Consider the following 18,986-nt stretch of genomic DNA (forward strand, 5'->3'; position numbering starts at 1 on the left):
AGCAGAGGGTTCAGCGCTGTTTGTAGCCCGATGCTTCCCCTCATCCCAGCACGCAGCTCTGTCCAACCTGCTGTGTCTTAACCAGTTCTTATGCTACAGAAAGGCAGCGTCAGCCAGTGCTGCATAAAGAGATTGCAGAAAATACTCTGCAAAGGAGCTGCAGCCGCTGCCTCTGGGTGCTGGGAGCGCAGAGGGGTTGGTCATTAAGCATCGCTTTGCTTCTTTTATTTCCAAATGTGAAAGTGAGAAAGATGTGCAGCGTCAGAGTTCTGAAATGCTGGCAGCAGCTACGTGAGGAGTTTGGGTTAAAGCTGCCATGTCTCTAGGTTTGTGGTCACCTCGTAGTGGGGTGGGAAGGTGCTGGCAAACAGTGGCAGGATGGATCCGGTGCTGCTGATGGGGCTCTTGCTTTGAACACTACATAGGATGGTCAGGAATGGAACACAAATCTGTGGCTCCATCAGCATCCAGGAGAGTCAGCATTGTTAGGGGTGTAAGTTTGGGTTTCAGCACAGTCTTGCAAACTAGTTATTCTCGATGGGTTGCTCAACTGTTCTGAAGCAGTTTTCTCAGCAGTGAATCGAGCTGCTTGCAGTAAAGCTACAAATTCAGTCATTTATGTATTGTTTCCTGTTTAAGCACAGCTTTTAACTGATGGTATCTAATCTGGAGTTCCAAACTAATACCTCTCATCTCTCTCCAACCACAGATGAAGCAGATATCTTCAATCACAGATAAAGAAGAATCTACCAAGTGTGACAACTGTGTTTCTCGCTAAGGCTGCGTTCCTCTCACACGTTACAGCAATTCCCAGCATCCCCTGACGTAGGCAGAGTTTTAATCAGCTTTGCACATTGAAGGACAGTTCTCCACACACCAAACGTTGGGGTTTGTTCTTTGGCTGGTGTTGAAATGTTGGATGGCTGCCGGAATGGTGTAAGCAAAAGCAGTCTGATATTCCTGTCTGAATTTAGGGGCAGGTGCCCCATGTGAAGCTGTGGGTCAGCAACAGGTTCTGTTCCATGGCAGTAGAGCAGTGAACCTTCAGTCTGGGCTTGTGAGCAGCCTGCAGGACCCCAAATCCAGTTGTGTTTTGAGAGGATAGGGAGCACTTGTGCTGCGCTGTGTGTGCTTTGCCAGCAGTGCACAGCTATGGAGTTGAGCAAAGTGGTGCTGAAGTCAGCTCAAGAAGCTGCTGCAGTGGGGTTCTGAGAAGTCAAAGGTGGGAAACAGAAATGAGAACTTGCAGCATCCTGCTCAGGGTGAGCCACAGGTCTGTCCGTTCCTTGTTGGTGCTGTGCATAAAGCTGTGTGTGCATCTGCACAGGGAGAGATACAACGGCTCAGCCTTTCCCTGCAGCTTCTCTCCATCAACATTAGGTGAAAACTTCTTTTCTCTCTCCCTCCTGTTTGGTTTTAAAACCTTGAAGTCAGAGCACTCTTTTATTTTAATCCTGTTGTTCCAGGCCAGTTTGTCACTTCTTGACCCGCTGTCTATTTGGTGTTTGTGATTAAGGAAAAGAAGCCATCCAGGACTATGAAATACTGCTGCTCTTTACATGTCATGCTTGTAATTCTGATCTTACTGTGCTATTTCTGAGCCATCTCTTTCCTCCCCCCTCTCCCTCCATGCTGCCACCTTTTCTGCAGGGAGGGCTTTTGGCTTTTGGCTTGTATTTTAACCAGGAAATGGTGATACTGCAGAACTGTGACGGCACCAGAAAACCACAAGGAGCGACAGAGAGAGCTCGAAAGGGCTGCACTGTGTGAGCTTACACTGCTCATGGGCTGAGCATCCCAACGCTCTGCTGAAGGTGCCACTAAAGTCTTGGAAGTCCTTCCCGTGACCAGTTCTGTATGTTGGAACAGGAGCAGCAGATCACGTCGTTACTTTGAGAGTACTCAGGAATATTTGCACAACCTCATGCAGAACACAAGTCCTTTAGAAGTGATTGGGGTGAGCAGTGAAGACCTCATCATCTTTCAATACAAATCAACCTGAGTGCCAAACCTGTACAGGTGCAAGGATCGCATTGAGCACACACAGCCCACAGTGCTGCTCCCCTGGCAGTGGGCTGGAAGGCTGAGCAGTGTGGGGGGAGTGAACACCCAGAGGAAACACGTGTTGTGTGTGGGAATAGGGCTCTGCTGTGGGGTGTGCAGGGGTAGGAGGAGCACCTGGAGAGCTGCTCTTACTGTGCTTCGTTGGGGCGTTGGATCATGGAGGGCAACATGAGGGATGAGGTGGACTTGCTGGCTGCTGTCACTGTTCTGGGAGTCCTGGAGCAAGGTAAATAAATCACCTTTGTGTCAGCTGCTAATTAACCTGACTGTATCAAATGATGGGGAGCTGGCTCCCTGGTTCTTTTTGATGTGCATGTGGGATGGGAGCTGCTGCCCTGTGTGAGGGTGAGTGGTTGCACAGTGGTGGCTGCTCCAGGTTGGAGGCATTATGTCTATGGATGTCACTGGGGCAGTAAAAGGTGTGTGAGCCTGAAAGCCTCTGTCCTATAGGGAAACGGGGCTGAAGTTTCACTTCTAAGCTTAGGATGCCATCAGTGACTGAATGGTTGAAAGCAGAGTGGTTTGCAATAGAATTTCAGTAGGTTGTATGTGGCTTGGCATGGTTGGAAGGGGCTGAAACAAAGGTGGAGAAGTCAAACACACATCAGATGTATGCAGGGAGCTGTGTTCTGTCCGTGCCTTGTGCTCAGCCCTCCGACCCATTCTTTAGGGTGGTTTTGCTGCTCTTGTCCTTATTGCTGCTCCATCCCCGTGGAGCTGTCGGCCCTTTGCTCACAGCTGCTGGATGTGGCTCTGTGTTGTTTTCAGCCATCAGGTGGTGCATCTCAGTGCAGGTCTCACCTCAAACCCTGGTGTGCTGCTTGGAGAAGGGGGTTCACAACTCAGAGTCATCAGTCATTTCTCATTGACAGTTCACTGAGAAACAACTGGGAGTGTTTTGTCTCATGCATTTTTGGTTACTAATAGAAGTGGGGATGGAAGGAGCACTCAGCACACAGGGAAGGAAAGATGAATGCTTGAAATGAGTTAATGATCTGGAGGGTCCTGCAGAGCAGGCCAAGCTCTTCATCCCTCTGAGGAGGTTTGTGCAGTGCAGCTTCTCAGCCCCTGGTCATTCCAACCTCTGCTCTGCTCCCTGGCCCAGTCACACCGCAGGGCACTGCCCCAAACCTGTGTGTGGGATCGGACTCATTCAGCTGTCCCCATAAGGGTAATGCTCTTCATCCCCTCTCCCTCCCCCAGCACTCATGTGGGGCTGTGCTCAGGGCATTAGCACACGTGCACGTCATCTTCAGTGCATTTCGGTGGATATCTTAAGTGGATAACGTTGTGTAATAGGTCACATAGAGCCAGATTATTTACATTTCTAATTCCCTTTCCCTCTACGTCTGTTCTATTGCATTTCTGCAGGCATGTGTGGCTCTCATTCATCTTTAATCTTGCAACATCTGTCTCCTCTCTGTGTCCTGCTGCTCTGCTCTTATCCTCTGTCTCAGAGTAGGGTGGTCACAGTGCGGTCCTCGTGGGCTCCTCATCTGCCTCTCAGTGCCCTATAGCACCTCGCTGACCCCAACCACAGCTCTGCCACAGCAACCACAGCCTGTCTCATAGTTCTGTGTTCCCCTGGATGAACACCCTTATTTTCAACAAAATAAGCTCTTGAAACGTCACCAGCAGCCCCCTGTGGGAGCAGTGATCGTTCATCAGAGGATGGAATGGTCCCAATCCTCATCACTGTGGTGTGACCTTTCCTGGCCTGAGCCCCTCGCTCCCTCCTCGAGCTACTCCAGCCACAGGGCTGCCCTATGGGAGCGAGGTGTCAGAGCTCATTACCCCCATCACAGTGCTGTCTCTGTGGGTATCTCTAATTGGTCTAACAACATCCCAGCGTTTGGCTGCTGCTGTGCAGTGTGATGCCATCCTTGGCCCGCTAGGTGCAGTGGGGAGCATTAAGTGCCATTTTCCTCCAGCCTGTGCTTTGCTCTGAGCTGCTCAAAGCCTGGTTGAACACAGCCCTGCTGGGCACTCACCCTCTGCTGTTCTGTTCCAGCCTACTTTGCACTGCAGGTGATCTACGCCCGGCGCAAGTACAGGATCTCTCCCCCGGAGACAACGGGTCACCCCGAGTTCGAGCGGATCTTCAGGGCTCAGTAAGGTTTGGCTGTTTGTGGTGGCTGCACCCAGATATTGCTTGGGTTAAATGTCCATGTCAGGAAAGCCCTGAAGTCGTGGTGCTGTCAGAGCTCCTGTGGGCATGTGTTGAGGGCTTTTCCTTCTTCCTCTGCTCCAATGGAGCAAGAAGTGCTGGCTGACCCCTCTGGCCTCCAGCACGCACCAGGGTCCGTGTTTTATCTTGGCTGTGCTGTTCCATCAGCAGCTGAAGGGAATTGGCTGAGCAGGAGCACACTGAGTGCAGAGCTGATGTGTGTCCCTGCCGGCAGGAGGGAGATGGTGGTGGAGCTGCAACAAGACCTGCTCAGCTCCTTCAGTGGCACCACGAAGGGCCAACCCGCACAGTGTGTGCTGTGCTGAGTGCCCCCATCCTGCAATGGCTCCCTGCAGGGCTGCCCAGGGGCTTTCTTCCTTGTGCTTTCTTCCTCCCTTCTTTCTTTTCCCTGTGGAAAAGGATGCAAATAGGTCATTTGTTTTTATGTCTTAAGGGAGAGGGGGGAGGTATTGATGTATCACTATGGAGAGCTGGCAGCCTCCCTCACTCAGGCTGGAGCTTTGCTTCCTCAGAGTTTCCAGCTCCCGCTCTGGCTGCATTCCCTGAGCTTCGGAGACTCCTTGGCCAAACTTCAGACTGAATTGCCCAGGGCTCCATACAGTCACTGTGTCTCTGGGTGCAGCTCTGGGATGTCCTGAGCACCCACTGGCTGTGGGTTTTGCTGTTCTCTGCTTCTCACAGGGCGAACTGCTCCGAGTACTTCCCCATCTTCCTCTCTCTCCTCTGGGTTTCTGGGATCTTCTTCCATCAAGGTAAGGGGCAGCAAGTTGTAATGCAGCCCGGGGCAGCTGTGCCCATCTGCATCCCCTGAGCACACACAGAGCCTCTGGCCCTACAGGTCTGGCCGCATCCTGTGGTGTGCTGTACCTCCATGCACGTGTCCGCTACTTCTGGGGCTACGTGCAGGACACACAGGGACGGTGAGTGCCCAAAGCTCAGCCTGGAGCAGGACGTGGCCCGTGGGTCCGGCCCTTGGCTGACAGCTTTGCTCACAGGTTGGGGCCGTTGTATGCCAGTGCCTGGCTGCTGTGGCTGCTGCTGGGGCTGGCGGTGGCCGGGCTGCTGGCACATTTCCTGCTGCCCCCATCCTGCCCGTGGGTGCTGGTGTGGCCCCTCCGGCTGCTCGGTGCCCACTGAGTGAACCCACGGCTGCCTGCAGCGCTCAGCTCAGCCCCGCTGTGACTGTCAGCCTCCTGTCCTGCCACCCACCTCATCATCCCTGTTGGAGTGTCACATCGCGGACGTGCAAGAAATAAATGCCTGTTCTCAATAGGCACCATCTCTCATTGCCAAAGGGGGCTGGGGACAGAGGGTGAGAATGGCACAGGTTGATGGGCCCCATGGGAAAAGCTTCTGTGATCACAAAGTGGGTATGAGCTTGTCTAAAACCTCACCAACACTGAGGGGAGGGGGGGAGGCAGGTCAGCCTGTGTCCAAACAGTAACACCTGTGCTTGTCCCTGCCTTTAATCACAAAATCATTGGGGATGGAAAAGACCCATAAGAGCCCGAATTCAAGCCTAAGAGCCCCAATTCCAGCCCCCCCCCCAAAGCCCACTGACCATGTCCCTCAGTGCCACATCTCCATGGGATGGTGACCCCACTGGGCAGCTGTACCACTGCATCACTGCTCCTTCTGAGAAGAAACATTTCCTAACATCCAATCTGAACCTCCCCTGGTGCAATGGTGGTTCCTCAGCCCTCACCTCCCCCTGCAGGTCTCTGCCCTTCCACAGTTCACATCACACCCTCTGCTGCAGCCCCAGGTGCTGCTGAAGCCGCTGCTGAGCAGAAGAGCTCTTGCAAATTCACAGCACATTTCCCAAGAGCCATTTCACAATTGCACTTTGGAGGTGCAGGTTCATTCCTTGCTCCCAGCTGAGCAAAGAGCAGATGAAAGCTTTTTATTCCCGGGGCAGGAAGCAGGGACAGCACCGACTGAATGCCAGCCCGCCCCAAAAGCCTCTCACAGCTGCACCAAAGGTTTAAATTCTGCTTTTATTACAGTGCACGTTATTTTATATATTTATATATAGAGATGTACTTGAAAAATCAAATGTATCCAATAATAAAAAATACAGCACGTTAAAGTAGTATAATGCATTCCAGTGTATAGCTGAAGAGACATTGGGATTTACACTAATCCCTACTATTTTTGAACTGGGCTACTTCTGCATTTTTTATGTCCAAAAAAATTCACACCAACCAGTAATAGTTATTGAAAAAGCTCTTTTCTGCACTCAATCTCAAGGCATGAAGACACTGGAGACTTCACCATGAGTTACAGGGCCGGGATCGATGCTGGCAGGCACAGTGTGGCGTTTATTTTATTCCCTGCCAATACTCAGAGCTCCAACCCCCTGCTGGATTTTCCCCTCCTCCAGCACAGGAGGGTCTGTCCTCACCCCCACGGTATCTACAGCTGTGGTCAGGATCAGTGCCTGTGCCACAGCGATGCACACGCTGATCCCTGGCTGTTCCCATCCCAGCGATCCTGCGCCCGTGCATCAGCCTGCAAAGCAGGGGCAGGATGGAACTGTCTGAACCTGGCCCTCTCTGTCCCCAAATACAGCCACCGTTCCCCTTTCTTGGGCTGAAGGTGCTTTTATTCTCCATGATTGCTAAAGCTCATCCCAACACCAAACGGCCCCACACACTGACAAAGGAGGAGCGGTGAGCGCCTGGGTCTCGCCTAGGGAAGCAAAGCCACCCCTCTGCAGGGCAGCTTGGTTTTTACTTTTCCTCCTTCCAGAGGAAGGTCTGTCCCAGCCCCGCAGCACCAGTGCTGGCCTCGAAGCCAAGGTGTTGAGGGCTGCCTGGCACCCGCAGGTCAGAGTGGAGCTCCTCCCAGCAGCCAGGTGCCACCTCGCTGGCATCGCGGTCCCCGCATCTCAGCCAGCTCAGGAATGAGGAAGAGTGGGGGGAGGTAGAAGGAGCTGGGTGCTACGTGTGTCCATCCTTCATCGTGCCAGCTTCACTCTGCTTTTTTGATAAAAATCTGAAAGGAGAGGAGGGAAGGAAGCAATCCCGTGTAAATGCAGCATGTCACACAGCATGGAATAACATTGGAGATGATAAGGTTGGGGCAGAGCAGCGTGTACCTCGCTCAGGATGATCCACACTGGGGAGTCGGTCTGGATGGACAGGCGGATGGCTTCCAGCGGCCCGAAGGACGGATCCACCTCACCCTCTGCTACACCTTTGGAGAAGGAGCCTGGTGGGAGAGCACAAGGGAGGTGGGGCTGGCAGAGCAGGGGGACCAAGAGGACCATAAGACAGGGCCCAGGCTACAGGGAGGGGCTGAGACCAACTATGAAGCCATCATTGAAGCACAGAGTGCACTTTGCTACACTGAGAGAACAGAAACCATGAGTTAGAACAAAATGGGGAGTGTGTAGACGGATGCAGCGCTGTGCTGTAACAGACAAGAGACAGGCTAAGGCACAGGGGGCAGTGCTTCCTTCCACAGCATTAGCAAGCATCCAGCCTGCTGCCATGTCCCACTTTGGGCATAATAAAAACAAAAAAAAAGGAAAAAATCCCACTCAATGCCCATGCCCTGTTTTCCAAACAAAGAGTGTAAAGACAAGCACAGGGGATGGGTGCAGGGCCTCCTCCCTGCCGTACCTATCTGGATGTAGCCATCGGTTGTCCTGTGGTATCTGACAGCTGTACCTCTTCCCTCCTGCAAGGTCTCCTTGTCCGACTGCAGGCTCTGCAGATGGAGAGGAGCTCTCAGCTCAGGACCAGCAGTGAGAGCCACCCCAAAGCCCCAGGCAATAGTAGCAACCCCCAGAGCCACCCCCACAGCACCCCCGGCCATTTGCAGGTCTCAGCGCCCTGTGGTTCCCCTGCCTGGCACAAGGAGCTGCACATCCCGCTCTAGCCCTTCCTCTGCAGCCACCCCATCCACCTGGGCATCCTCTATAGGCAGCCCCAGCCCTGTGATTCCACACCAGGGATCAGCTGCTCGGGCTGCCAGCGCCTCCCAAAGGCACTTGAGGTTCTCCTGACAGGGGAACCACTGAGAACTTCCTCCAACCTCTTTTTCTTCCCACTCCCCCTGTGTCTCAGCTCTCACTAAAACACTTACATCAAACGGCAAAACCTCCACAGTGGTATTGAAGAGCTTGTCTTCTGGGTGCTCGATGTTTCCACTGCGGAAGAAGAACCTGTGACAGAGTCCAAAACCACAGAAAACTCCATTGAGCACAGGGACAAGATGACCTTTACCCAAATGAGCCATCAAACATCTCAGCCTAAGAGGTGCCTTCCCAGAAAGCACCTGGTTGGTAAGAAGACCTGTGCCAGATGGGCACACTATGGGTTGTTCCTAAGTGCAGGAAAGCAAAGGGTTCCAGCTGACATGGACCCACCAAAAAGGGTCAGGCCAAATTGCTCTCCCCCCGACAGAGCACTGCTCCCTCTTCCCAGGGAGCTACAATGGGGATGGGCAAAGAATTCAACCAAATGGGAGAGCAAGGAGAACATGAGAGAAGCATCTCCTCACACTGCGCCCACCCGGTGTCCCCACCCGAGCAGCCCCCAAGCACCAGCCTTTCAATGCGGAGTGGTTTGAAGAATCTGAATCTGATGAAGTCTCCAGCAGTGGGTGTGAAGGCCCAGAAGAAGTCCTCTCGCAGGTAAGCCTTCTCCAGGGTGAAGTGCTGGTAGGTTTTCAGGCTGGTGCTCACCTCCGCAGGAGGGTTGACGTGCTCCTTCCGCAGGGCATGCTTGCCAAAGTCCTTGTCCTTGATGGAGGCAAAGCAAGAAGCAGAAAAGGGTCACCAGCTGCTCTCTGCTGTGAGGAATGGGGCTTCCAACAAGGCAGTGCAAATTAAAAGCTCTCGATTTGCACAGTGGAGAATGGAGCACTGCTGCTCCCTGTGCCTCAGAACTCTCCATCACAGCAGCTCTCTGCCAGCTGAGGGGCAGCTTATCACAGGCCTTATGCCATCTGATTTGTCTGCAGCAGCAGAGGGGATGTCTCCACTATGGGGTCAGAGACTGCTCAGTACCCACCTTCAGCTTCTGGATCTTCCCAGCCAACGAGGAGTGTGTTCCCACGTGCTGGAAGAGTGAGGGCTTAAAGCGGATCCTCAGGTTCGCCTTCTGCCTGTCGCAGTGTTTCTGAAATGGGAACATCCCCCACGTCACCACCCCACGTGTCAGCATCCAGCATCAGTAACAGAAACCCCTGAGGGCATGACTGAACCCAGGGACATCAAGGCCACCACCCTTGTGTCTGGGTCTGATGAGCAGCCAGGGCTCACAGCCCACTGCCATGTTCCTCATTGCTAAGCTCTTCCTGGCCAACGATGAGCAAATCTCTGGGTGCTGTGAGGTAGGGACAGGCAGAGAATTCAGTTTCTTCTGTCCTTGGCTTACCTGGAAAGCCCTTTCCCTATGACTCAGAGCTCAGGATCTCTTATTTCTGAAGTGACAGTAAGTTCTGGGCTATTTCAGGCAGCAGTCACAGTCTCTCATCACTGGGCACTTTTCAGTCTGTTGGCAGTTTCTGTTGTGTGCTGCCAAAGCTGTTTGCTGCTTCACGCCCATCCCACCACGTAATGAACCCACACGTGCAGCTCTGCTGCAGCCAGTGCTCTCCATGGGGAGAGAGATGATGAGGAGGGGAAGGATAACAGCTCCAAGAGCACAGAGCAGAGCCACGGGGAGGGGAACGGTAGCATTGGGCCTGGGCTTTCTGTGTTTCTTTCCCCTTCCTCTGACTCACCTGCTCGGCACCACTGGGCAGTGACACCCAGCACTGCCACCATCCCCGAGCTGTGAAACCCCAGGCACATCCCAGTGGGCTGCCAGCAGATTATCCCCTAATCAGCTCACATTACATTAGAAAATTAAAAGCAGCCCTGCTCATTGCCAGTGACAACAAACGCGGCCCCGCAGAGCAGCCGTCAGCTCTCATCTCTGGGTGGGCAGAGAAGGGGGAAGGGGACAGAAGGGGACTATGGCATCTCCTGGTTTCTCCTTCTCTCTTTTATTACTTCTTCTAAAGAAGCATTTGCTGACAGCAACACCGACCCAGTGAAGCCAGGACTGGGCTCAGCTGGTGGTATCAAGGCCATCCATTTACACAGCTCTGCCTCAGGTAAATCTAAAATTAGTTCAGAAAGGAAAAGCAGGATTCATCCAGAGCAGACAAAGCGCTCGGTGGAAGCTCAGGTCAAACAAACTTTCAGTCAAAAAGACAAACCCTCAGTGCTACTGACTTGGTTCGGCGCAGCAGGATTTACAAGTGGGAGTCGTGTTAGAAAGGGAGCGGTGCAGAGTTAATCATGCAAACAGTAGGGAAAAGAAGCCAGAAATCCACACGGAAAGTAGGTTAATTTTTAAAAAGGCAACACATTTAAGAGGTTTGCAGGTTCCCCTGGGAAGCCCTTGTGAGGACTCTGCCAGGCGGGAGCTGAGCAGAGCTGATGGAGCCGCGTGGGGGGACCTGTGCTGAACCACATCTCAGGCTGCAGGGAGGGGGCACAGAGGGCAGCACCGTTCCCTACTCCATCCCTACAGCCCCAACCCTGCCCAAGGCTGAGAGGTCACTGGGGGCCAGCAGAGAGGCCTGGGGGCTGCTGTTACCCAGCCCTGACCCTGAAGGAGAAATAATATATTAGCCCCAGTGTGACTGCTTGCCCTGCACATGTCATCAGGTCTTTGTGGCCACCAGGTCCCGCCCAGGCTGCTGGCTCTGAACACGCAGCTATTCTGGGCCATTGGGACTCAGCTGCTCACTGTCTGTCAGGAGAGCACAACCAGTGCATGAATAAAGACAGGATGCTCAGGGAGGAAGGTGGGGAGACGGCGGTGAGCTCATCTCACTCATGCTCACCCTCACTCCTTCTCTGCCCATCCCACCTAGTTTAGCCCCCTGCCGCTGTTGCTATGACTTAAAACACAGCCTGCGGGTGCAGGGCTTTCTGCTGCTGACTCCACGAGGCAGCACAAAGCAGGATTCCGTGTCAGCACTCTGCACTCTCCCAGATGCTGCAGTGAGATGCCAGCGTGCTGCTGGGAAGCAGAGCAGGGAGGGTCAGCTGAGGGCAGCCCGTGTGGGCTCCCTGCGGGGATGCTACATGAGTGCTGAGCCAAGGGTTATTCCAGGGTACGGTGTGGGGACGGCTGCTCTGCTGCAGGAACAGCCTGCTGGTGCCCAGAGAGATGCAGAAAGAATTATGGCAGCTGCAGAAAGGGCTGAACACTCCATCCTGCGCTGTCCATAAAGAAGCCCAAAGGAGCAGCAAGGCTCAGTGCTAAGCCAGCTAGCACCAGAGGTCATGGACACAACCCTCCAAAGCCTCTGCAGGTACAGACCAACCACATTTCTTCCCACTCCCAAAGGGAACTTTCCCTTCCATGCAGGCTGTTTACGTACTGCGTCCTTCTCAGGGTTGCAGACTTTCACCCAAAGGATGTGATCCAGCAGCCAGTCAATGGGTTTGTCCTTATAGAACATCAGTATGAACTCCACGATCAAGCTCAGATCCAGAGACTTGAACATTTTTCCTACAACACAAAAATAGGGAAAAGGGAGCAGCTGTTGTAGGACATTGGCTAGAATGAGCTGGGAAGAAAAAACTCAAGAGGCTGAGCTGTGGAGGTCAGAAGTGTCCCTTTCTCTACGTAAATGAAAGAACATGAAGCTCTGTTTTATGTGCCAGTACTACTGGCACCACTAATACAGCTCTGGATTTAATATTCACGGCAGAATTAGAAAGCATTAGTATCTTATAGGTCACAGCAGAACCAAAAGGTCTAAAACTCTTCCATTCAGCAGAGAGAGGTTGAAAACCACTCAGCCAGCTGCAGGACAGATCGTTTCCTGCCCTGAAAACTGGGTTTTAAGCCAGTCAAACCAGTATCCAGAATAACAGATCAAGCTGCTACTGCAACCATGTACTGCTGTTCCCAAAATAGTTCTGTGCTGATGTAAACTTCCTTTTGTACACTGTTAGGCAACACCAGAGCCAATCCAGCCTGAAAGCTACTGGTCATGTCGAAGCCATCAGGCTGCCTGGTGAGCCTCCAACCAGGTTTATTTTTATTAAAAGTGAATGTCAGCTGTGACTTGGAGGAGCCCATTTTTCTATGCAAACACACGGGTCGTGGCAAAAAAATGAGGAACCGAGTCCACAGTTTTGACCATCTCCTGGACACAAGTTGTTGGACAAGAGCTGACCTGTTTACAGCACCCAGCAGGTGCTTCTGCTTGTTGGGGCGGGGGTGAGACTTTACCAATAAACCCCAGCTGTGAGAACTCCAGAATCATCCACTCCTCAGAGGGCTGCTGCAAGGCAAAGTTCTTCATTGTGCTGAGATAGTTTGGTTTGGCCACGATATCGTCCTCCAGCTGCAAGAGGAAGGGACAGTCAGTGCCAATGACACATTCAGGTTCCAGTAAGAGCCTCTCTGCAGAGCAATCACACTGTAGAGTGGAGGAAAGCTTTGGCACAGGTCTAGTTTATGCTGGAAAATGTTCCAAACAGATCCTAACAGGTAAACAAAGCAAGGGCTCCTGGTCTGACTAGGGAAGATGTCTCCAAGTCTGAAGCATCTTAGAAAACCCCCTGGCCATCCCCACACTTAGCAGCCACATCTGCCAAGCCGTGCTTCACACACAGCAGTGTCCACCAGCCTCTACTCCCATCAGCTGTCACTTCCCCATCGCTGGAGGAGGTGATGGCTACAAGATGCTCCACAAGCCATGACACACCACTTGCAGTCAGGGTCTGGAGGCACTTGTCCCTCTGCAGCCACACACTGGCAAGGGCTTTGCTCCCCTGCAGAGTGAGCAGTCTCTGGGGTTGGCACAGCCCAGCCATGCACCAGAGTGGGTGAAACACAAAGAAGCATGAGAAAAATGGAAGATCACCATCTCCTCTCCATCCCCAGCACCAAACCTACCTGCACGTAATAAATGCCTTTGGACTGGGCATACATCATTAAAAAGCAGTAGTCCAGGTTCTGCTTGGTCCTCCACCTGCAAAAGATGAAGGCAGTGAGAGTGCCCATCTTGCCTTGCACACTGCTGCTGCTGCTGGAGAAGCTGGCACAGTTGCTCCTTTTTGTGCCACTGAACCATCCAACCTGCCACACAACTGGAGGGCTTTCAGAATGAGCAAACCTGGGTTAAAGCCCCCACCACACTCAGCCGACAGGAATACTGCACACAAGGTGAACCAGGCAGGGCTGTCAGCAGCCCATGGCCTGACACCACATCCATCCAGCTCCAGGACAAAGTGAGTTTTCAGGCCTTGTGTGGGACTGCAGTAAAGCTTTCTCCCTGCTGGAGTCAGAGGGGGAGATGCTACAGTTTAATGAAGGATTTGCTTGCTTCTAAGATCACTGAGTCTTACCTAACTCTTTCCTTGGGGTCCCCAAAGGATTCACGCAGATGGGAGAAATCAGGGTAGAAATGTGGAGAGGGGGAAATCACCTCCAGGAGACCTGAGTGGATTTCCTTCGGGAATCTGAGGGAAAAAGGCAGCAGTGAATAAACGCCTGACATAGCCCTTCACAGACCAACTCACTGGGTAAACATCAAGCCACAGAACCAAACAGAAAAGGCAGCCTCTAAGATGAAACCTCCCCCAGTGCACCTCCATCCTCACCAAAGGACTCCAGCAGGGACCAGCACCCAGAAGGCACCATCCCGTGCTTATGGCACTTAGAAAACACACAAGTCAGCTTCAGAGAGAAGTTGCTCTCTCACCACTGCTCTGCAGGATCCAATGGCCCTGCAGACTGACACAGCGAAGGTAGGACTTGCTGACATCACTGGCGTTCAGAGATTTTCCAAATGTGCCAGTAATTAAGAGTCATTTTGCAGCGATTCTGTTCTGCATTTCTCATCAGTCACTTAAAGCGCCGTGCTGCGCTGCAGTCAGGACAGCCGGCAGGAGTTCCACCTGATCAAACTGGCATCTATTTTTCCTGCAATGTTGCTTTAGAAGCCTTTAAAGAGTCAAACCCAAACAAGAAAAAAAAATCTCACTCAGCTGAAAAATATGTAGGTACAGAAGTGCTGCAAGCAGCACCGGGTTGCTGAAACTGCCAGAGATAAGCGGGAATCCCGGTTATTTTTACATTGCCCTTTTCCAGAACATTTGGTGCAAGGTTGATTTCCTTTGTTTGTTTGAGCCTGGAGGATGCGAGATGTGGCAGAGGGAGGCAGAGCAGCGAGAACGCCAAAAACTTCTCACTTAGTTTTCCCTTCTCTGTTCCCTCCTGGGAACGGCAACATTTCCAACTATTCTCAGCAGTGAAACAGAGCTGATAAAGCCTGCAACAAGGCAGCGACCGCCTTCACCTCCTGCAACACAAGCCCAGCACTCCCTGTCCCCACACCACCTCCATTCCATTTGGAAGAAAAATAAGCAAAGTGAACGGGGGCGGGGACAGAAATAAAACCATGAGGCCAATTAAAGTTGCAGGCCATCCACACGGAGCGCTCGCTGCAGCAGCGGCCAGCAATTCCATCAGGATGCAGCAGACAATCGGCCCATTATCCCCGCTGCGTGCGTCCCGCAGCCAGCAGGCAGGAGGAGGGAGCGCTGCCAGCTTCTGCACAGCAAGATGGAGGGCTCTGTTTCAGCTCTGCTCCCAGGGCCGGCACACAGCCCTCCGGCTCCGCTTGGGCGCTCGTCCCAACCCCTCGTCCATCATTGGCCCGGGGATACACTGCCCTGCAGAGCCTCCTTCTTGTGGCTGCTGCCATCCTTTGGAAATATGCAAGTGCAGGAGCTGGGCTGTGGGCAGAGCCTCCTCGTTCACCATCTTTTCCTTCACCTCTGAGCTCTGGCACTGTTACTGCCTGGCCTGGCTCACAGTTAATGATCTGCTGTTGGCTCCTGCCCTGATAGCACTACAAAAGCCACAAAGGCTGCAGGATGTAAACAGCAGCTAGGGAGAGAAGAATGTAACTATCACCTAGGACAAGGGGAACACAAACCAGTGGGAGCAGGAGGAAAACCAAACATGGATTCTGTAGGCACTATAGCATGTGGATGTGTTACTGCACTGCCCAGCTGCTCGGCCTCACAGAGCAGGCAGAGGGCCACTCCAGGTACAGCAATGATTGCCAGGATTACTGCAAAGCTAAATAATCCCTCTTCTTGCACTGCCAAAGCACAGAAAGAGCAAAAACAGAACAGCGTGGCCATGTGTGTTGAATACTGCAAGCACACAGCAGACTATTGGAAGCTACGTATGGGACACATCTTGGAACCAGAACTGGAAGCAGCAAAAGCAAAGACAATGCAGAACTGAAGAAGAGCAAACAAAGCAGAGAACAACAAGAAAGAGGCACGGAAAGACATGTATTCCTCCTTGAAGAAGCCACCCCTGCCCCGTGGCAGGAGCAGCCCAGGCCCACGCAGTCACTCCAAGTGCTTACAAGTGTTTGATGTTTTCTGCCACTCCGGCTGTGTACTGCGCGTCCGTCTGAAAACAGAAGTTACACAGTGTTAGATCCTTCAGCCCAGCCTGTGCTGCCCCATGCTTTAGAAATCATCTCGCATACACCCAGGGCACGCTGTCAGCACCTCCACATCATCCTCCTCCAACCCACATCTCCCCATCTTGCACCCAGCGCAATCCCCACTGTGACACAGCCCTTCTTGGAGGCAAACCCCAGCCATCGCACCCAGACCACAGCAGCAGTGCAGGATGCTGAGCTCTGAGCCCAGCACTGCGCTCTGCCCACACCGTGCCTCTGCACAAAGCGTTAACCGCCGGGCTGTCTGCTTCTTGTTTCATACGTGCCGGCTTTCATCCAAACAACACTCTCGGCAGACAAGGATCTCCACCCCTCTTGTGAAAAACACGGGCTTATTTACATGCCTGCAGATCCATTTCAGGTTCATTTCAACACTTTTCTCCCCAAACCAACAGTTTGTTCGCACTCAACCTGCGGCGTTTTGGAGGCAAAGGTCAGTGGCACTGCAGGGCTCTATCAGGGAGCGAGATAAGTGCTAAGCAGGGACAGGAACGGGACAGAAAACATTTAACCAAGAAAACACCACCAGGAGCAAAGGGCAGGAGCAGAAACGTGCGTGTTTCCTGGTGCCTGCATTGTTCTGGGTGGTCACATGCACCACGGGACCGGGATGCGGGTGGATGTGTGGACACAGCACTGAGGTCACTGCCCTGGAGCCAGGAGGAGGTGACACGAGCAATGCAGGGATGTGTCACCACTGTGGCTGTGCTGGAATGGCCACAAAGGAGGGTTTTCTCGAGGGAACGAAGCTTCCATCCCCAAAAAGGGCTCCAGCTCCGTTACACAGTTAGCAGCCAGGGGCCCAAAAGCCAAACACTACTCAAAACGTCAAACCATGGGGAAAGAGGCCTCAAAACCAGGCATTTATCTTCGAGCTGCTCCCTCTATCATTGCCACTGAGGTTTATCGTTCTCAGTGGATTTCTGAAAATTAAGACAAATGCATTTGGGGCTCACAAAAATAATCCTGAGGGGAAAGCCGGGGAGAAAAATAACCATCTAAACCCACAGATAAAAGCAGCTCTTATGGATTAATGTACCAAGGCTTTTTAGCCCCTGGATTCAGCAACTGATTCTGGACTCCAGACATGAGTGCAACGCAGCACATTAGTCTCAGACCCAAATAAGTGGGCTCTTGGGTCTGAAGAGAGGTTAGGGCCTTTTTCAAAGAATGGCTGAGAAACAAAGATGCTGCAGGGGGGGGCTGAGAGGCCCCTGAGATGCAGCCACGGGGCTGCTCCAGCTCAGTCTGGGAACAATCACTCCAGCACTCTTCCAGAGGTAGCACGATATAGACAACAATGAAATCACACATCACACAGCAGCTGCTGACGTGAGACATTTGTGTGCTCACACCCTGGCCTTCCTAGTGCTTCGTTCTGGGCAGGATGCGTCTCATGTTCCTGGCAAAGGCTGGGCTCATCTGCCCCGGCCAGACGACCAGGCCCACAGGCACATGGCTGTACTATTTGGCACTAAGTGGGACCAACAGGCCAAGCTCCACCTTACCTCGGCGATGAGGACGACGATGACTGAGTCCTCCTTCTCCTGCTGCGTGAGCTCAGAGATGAGGGAGCTGAGGGTGTCCGTAAGGTAGGAATGTACCTCCCGCTTTACGCTGGGGATTCCCATCACAACAGACACTGCCCAGGGCCAAGAAGAGATTTTAGAGAAGGGCTACACTGAACAAGACGTTCTTCTCAATTCCCATGACCACCCCACGGTTCACCCAGAACAGGCCAGTAGCAGCCTGGTGCACCCATGGCAGGGCACCCACTGCAGTCAGGTGCTCTCACAATGGCTGGGACTGCTGTCCTCACACTGCTTGGACTCTGCAGGCACCTGTGGGGATGGTGAGCTGAGGGCTGAGGCTGTGCTGATGCTCAGTTTTGCAAATCTGGGGCATCAAGGTAGACACAGCCACAAGCAGCCTGGTTGTCCCTAATGCTGGGCAGGTTCCATCAGCAAACAAACTCAGCTTTGTGCTGTTTTATGAATTGCAGAAAGGAACTAGAGGCTCTTTCTTTTCTCTCCTAAAGACTTAGGAAATGTCCCAAACTCTCCCTGCCCCAGGTCATTTCCAGCACATGAATGGTAACTTCAAGAACACTCTTGTTCTCCAAAGCCCTCCCATGGCCAGAAGCACCTTGGTTTAAGAGGAATCAGTCAGCTGCTTGGCTTTGGGTTGGGATCTGGGAGCAGGGAGGAAATGTTTAAGGACCCAAGTCCTGCTCCAGGTGGGATTTGTCTCCTAACACAGTTTAGAGTCTCCACAAACTGTGCTTTCATCTAACCTCCTTGTAGGCAAAGCCTAGAGCACTCTGGAGATGGAAAGCAGCAAAAACCATCTGAGAGAAGCACTGAGAACACTTTAGGAGCACAGACATCCCCATGACACACTGGCACGCAGATGCTCTGTGGCTTACCCACCCCATGTGCTGCAGCACCAAGGAAGCTCACATGATACATGCAGCCGTTCCTCCAGTCCTGCTCATCTCCGCAGCGCAGCCAAGCCCGGAGGAAAGGGCAGGGACAGGCACCAGGTGAGAGGAAGAGCACTAAAGCAGCACTAATTCCCATTTACCTCCAGTGCGCCCCTGTCCCACATGCACGGCTGGCTGCAGACTGTTCTCCTTTGACAGCAAATGTGGCAAATGATGGAAGATGGTGGGAAGGTGCAGCACATTCTTGTTGGTGATATTCCACAGTTTTAACTTGGTTTCGTCTTAAAAAGGAAAAGGGAATCAATATGCAAGGAATGGTATGTAGGAAGAGACTGCAAGGCAAAGGCCTTTTTAGAGCAGCCTGGCCACCCGAGACTACTGCTGGGTTATAAAGAAATGAGGCCAACCTTTAACATGCTACCACAAACCCAATTAAAGTTCAGCAGGAGCCACGAGGGCCTTGAAGAACTTCCACAATATTTGGGAAGGAAGGGGGAGAATGAAGATCAAATGAAGGCCAAATCGGATCTTTACAGAGAGATCCAATTTTCTTCAACTGAGCAACTTAAAAAAAATGAACAAATAAATTGGCGAGGGGTGCTCGGCCAGTCTAACTCCTTCCTCTTGCCTGTCTCCAGATACCCACTACTTTCCATATGCATTCAGTACAGCCATAGGGAACGGCACGTATGACTTGCAAGAAAAAAAACTTAGAAGCAAGCAAGTTGGCAAATATCACTGGCAGAGGCAATCACAATGCTCAATGATGCATAGGTA

At 52.5% G+C, this 18,986-nt stretch overlaps 2 protein-coding genes across 4 annotated transcripts in view; one reads left to right on the forward strand and one right to left on the reverse strand.

Moving 5' to 3' along the window:
• The first annotated feature begins 65 nt into the window (after positions 1-65).
• On the forward strand, positions 66-5,522 carry LOC107320125 (leukotriene C4 synthase-like). The gene is made up of 5 exons (XM_015875674.2): positions 66-2,290; positions 4,076-4,175; positions 4,934-5,004; positions 5,091-5,172; positions 5,248-5,522. Exons 1-5 carry the CDS (start codon positions 2,221-2,223, stop codon positions 5,387-5,389), a joined length of 465 nt encoding a protein of 154 aa, XP_015731160.1. The 5' UTR covers positions 66-2,220; the 3' UTR covers positions 5,390-5,522.
• A 709-nt stretch (positions 5,523-6,231) lies between these two features.
• Positions 6,232-18,986, reverse strand: part of MGAT4B (alpha-1,3-mannosyl-glycoprotein 4-beta-N-acetylglucosaminyltransferase B) — a 34,682-nt gene continuing 21,927 nt past the window's right edge. For all 3 annotated transcript variants that reach the window (XM_015875667.2, XM_015875666.2, XM_015875668.2), the window contains exons 3-15: positions 18,350-18,490; positions 17,275-17,408; positions 15,665-15,711; positions 13,626-13,739; positions 13,174-13,249; positions 12,505-12,619; positions 11,645-11,775; positions 9,274-9,381; positions 8,809-9,002; positions 8,345-8,423; positions 7,879-7,966; positions 7,353-7,465; positions 6,232-7,249 (exon numbers count right to left, since the gene is read on the reverse strand). In XM_015875667.2, coding sequence (XP_015731153.1) covers positions 7,226-7,249; positions 7,353-7,465; positions 7,879-7,966; positions 8,345-8,423; positions 8,809-9,002; positions 9,274-9,381; positions 11,645-11,775; positions 12,505-12,619; positions 13,174-13,249; positions 13,626-13,739; positions 15,665-15,711; positions 17,275-17,408; positions 18,350-18,490 — 1,364 coding nt within the window. In that variant the 3' untranslated portion in view covers positions 6,232-7,225. The remainder of the gene's footprint in view (positions 7,250-7,352; positions 7,466-7,878; positions 7,967-8,344; positions 8,424-8,808; positions 9,003-9,273; positions 9,382-11,644; positions 11,776-12,504; positions 12,620-13,173; positions 13,250-13,625; positions 13,740-15,664; positions 15,712-17,274; positions 17,409-18,349; positions 18,491-18,986) is intronic.

This window comes from Coturnix japonica, chromosome 13 (genome assembly GCF_001577835.2).
Source record: "Coturnix japonica isolate 7356 chromosome 13, Coturnix japonica 2.1, whole genome shotgun sequence".
In the NCBI taxonomy this organism is placed as follows: Eukaryota; Metazoa; Chordata; class Aves; order Galliformes; family Phasianidae; genus Coturnix; species Coturnix japonica.

Excerpts from the sequence above, each read along its gene's own strand:
- LOC107320125 (XM_015875674.2), top strand. The coding sequence starts at position 2,221 with ATGGAGGGCAACATGAGGGATGAGGTGGACTTGCTGGCTGCTGTCACT. Across the intron at positions 4,176-4,933 it reads GAGCGGATCTTCAGGGCTCA|GGCGAACTGCTCCGAGTACT; the intron begins GTAAGGTTTGGC and ends TGCTTCTCACAG. Across the intron at positions 5,173-5,247 it reads GTGCAGGACACACAGGGACG|GTTGGGGCCGTTGTATGCCA; the intron begins GTGAGTGCCCAA and ends CTTTGCTCACAG.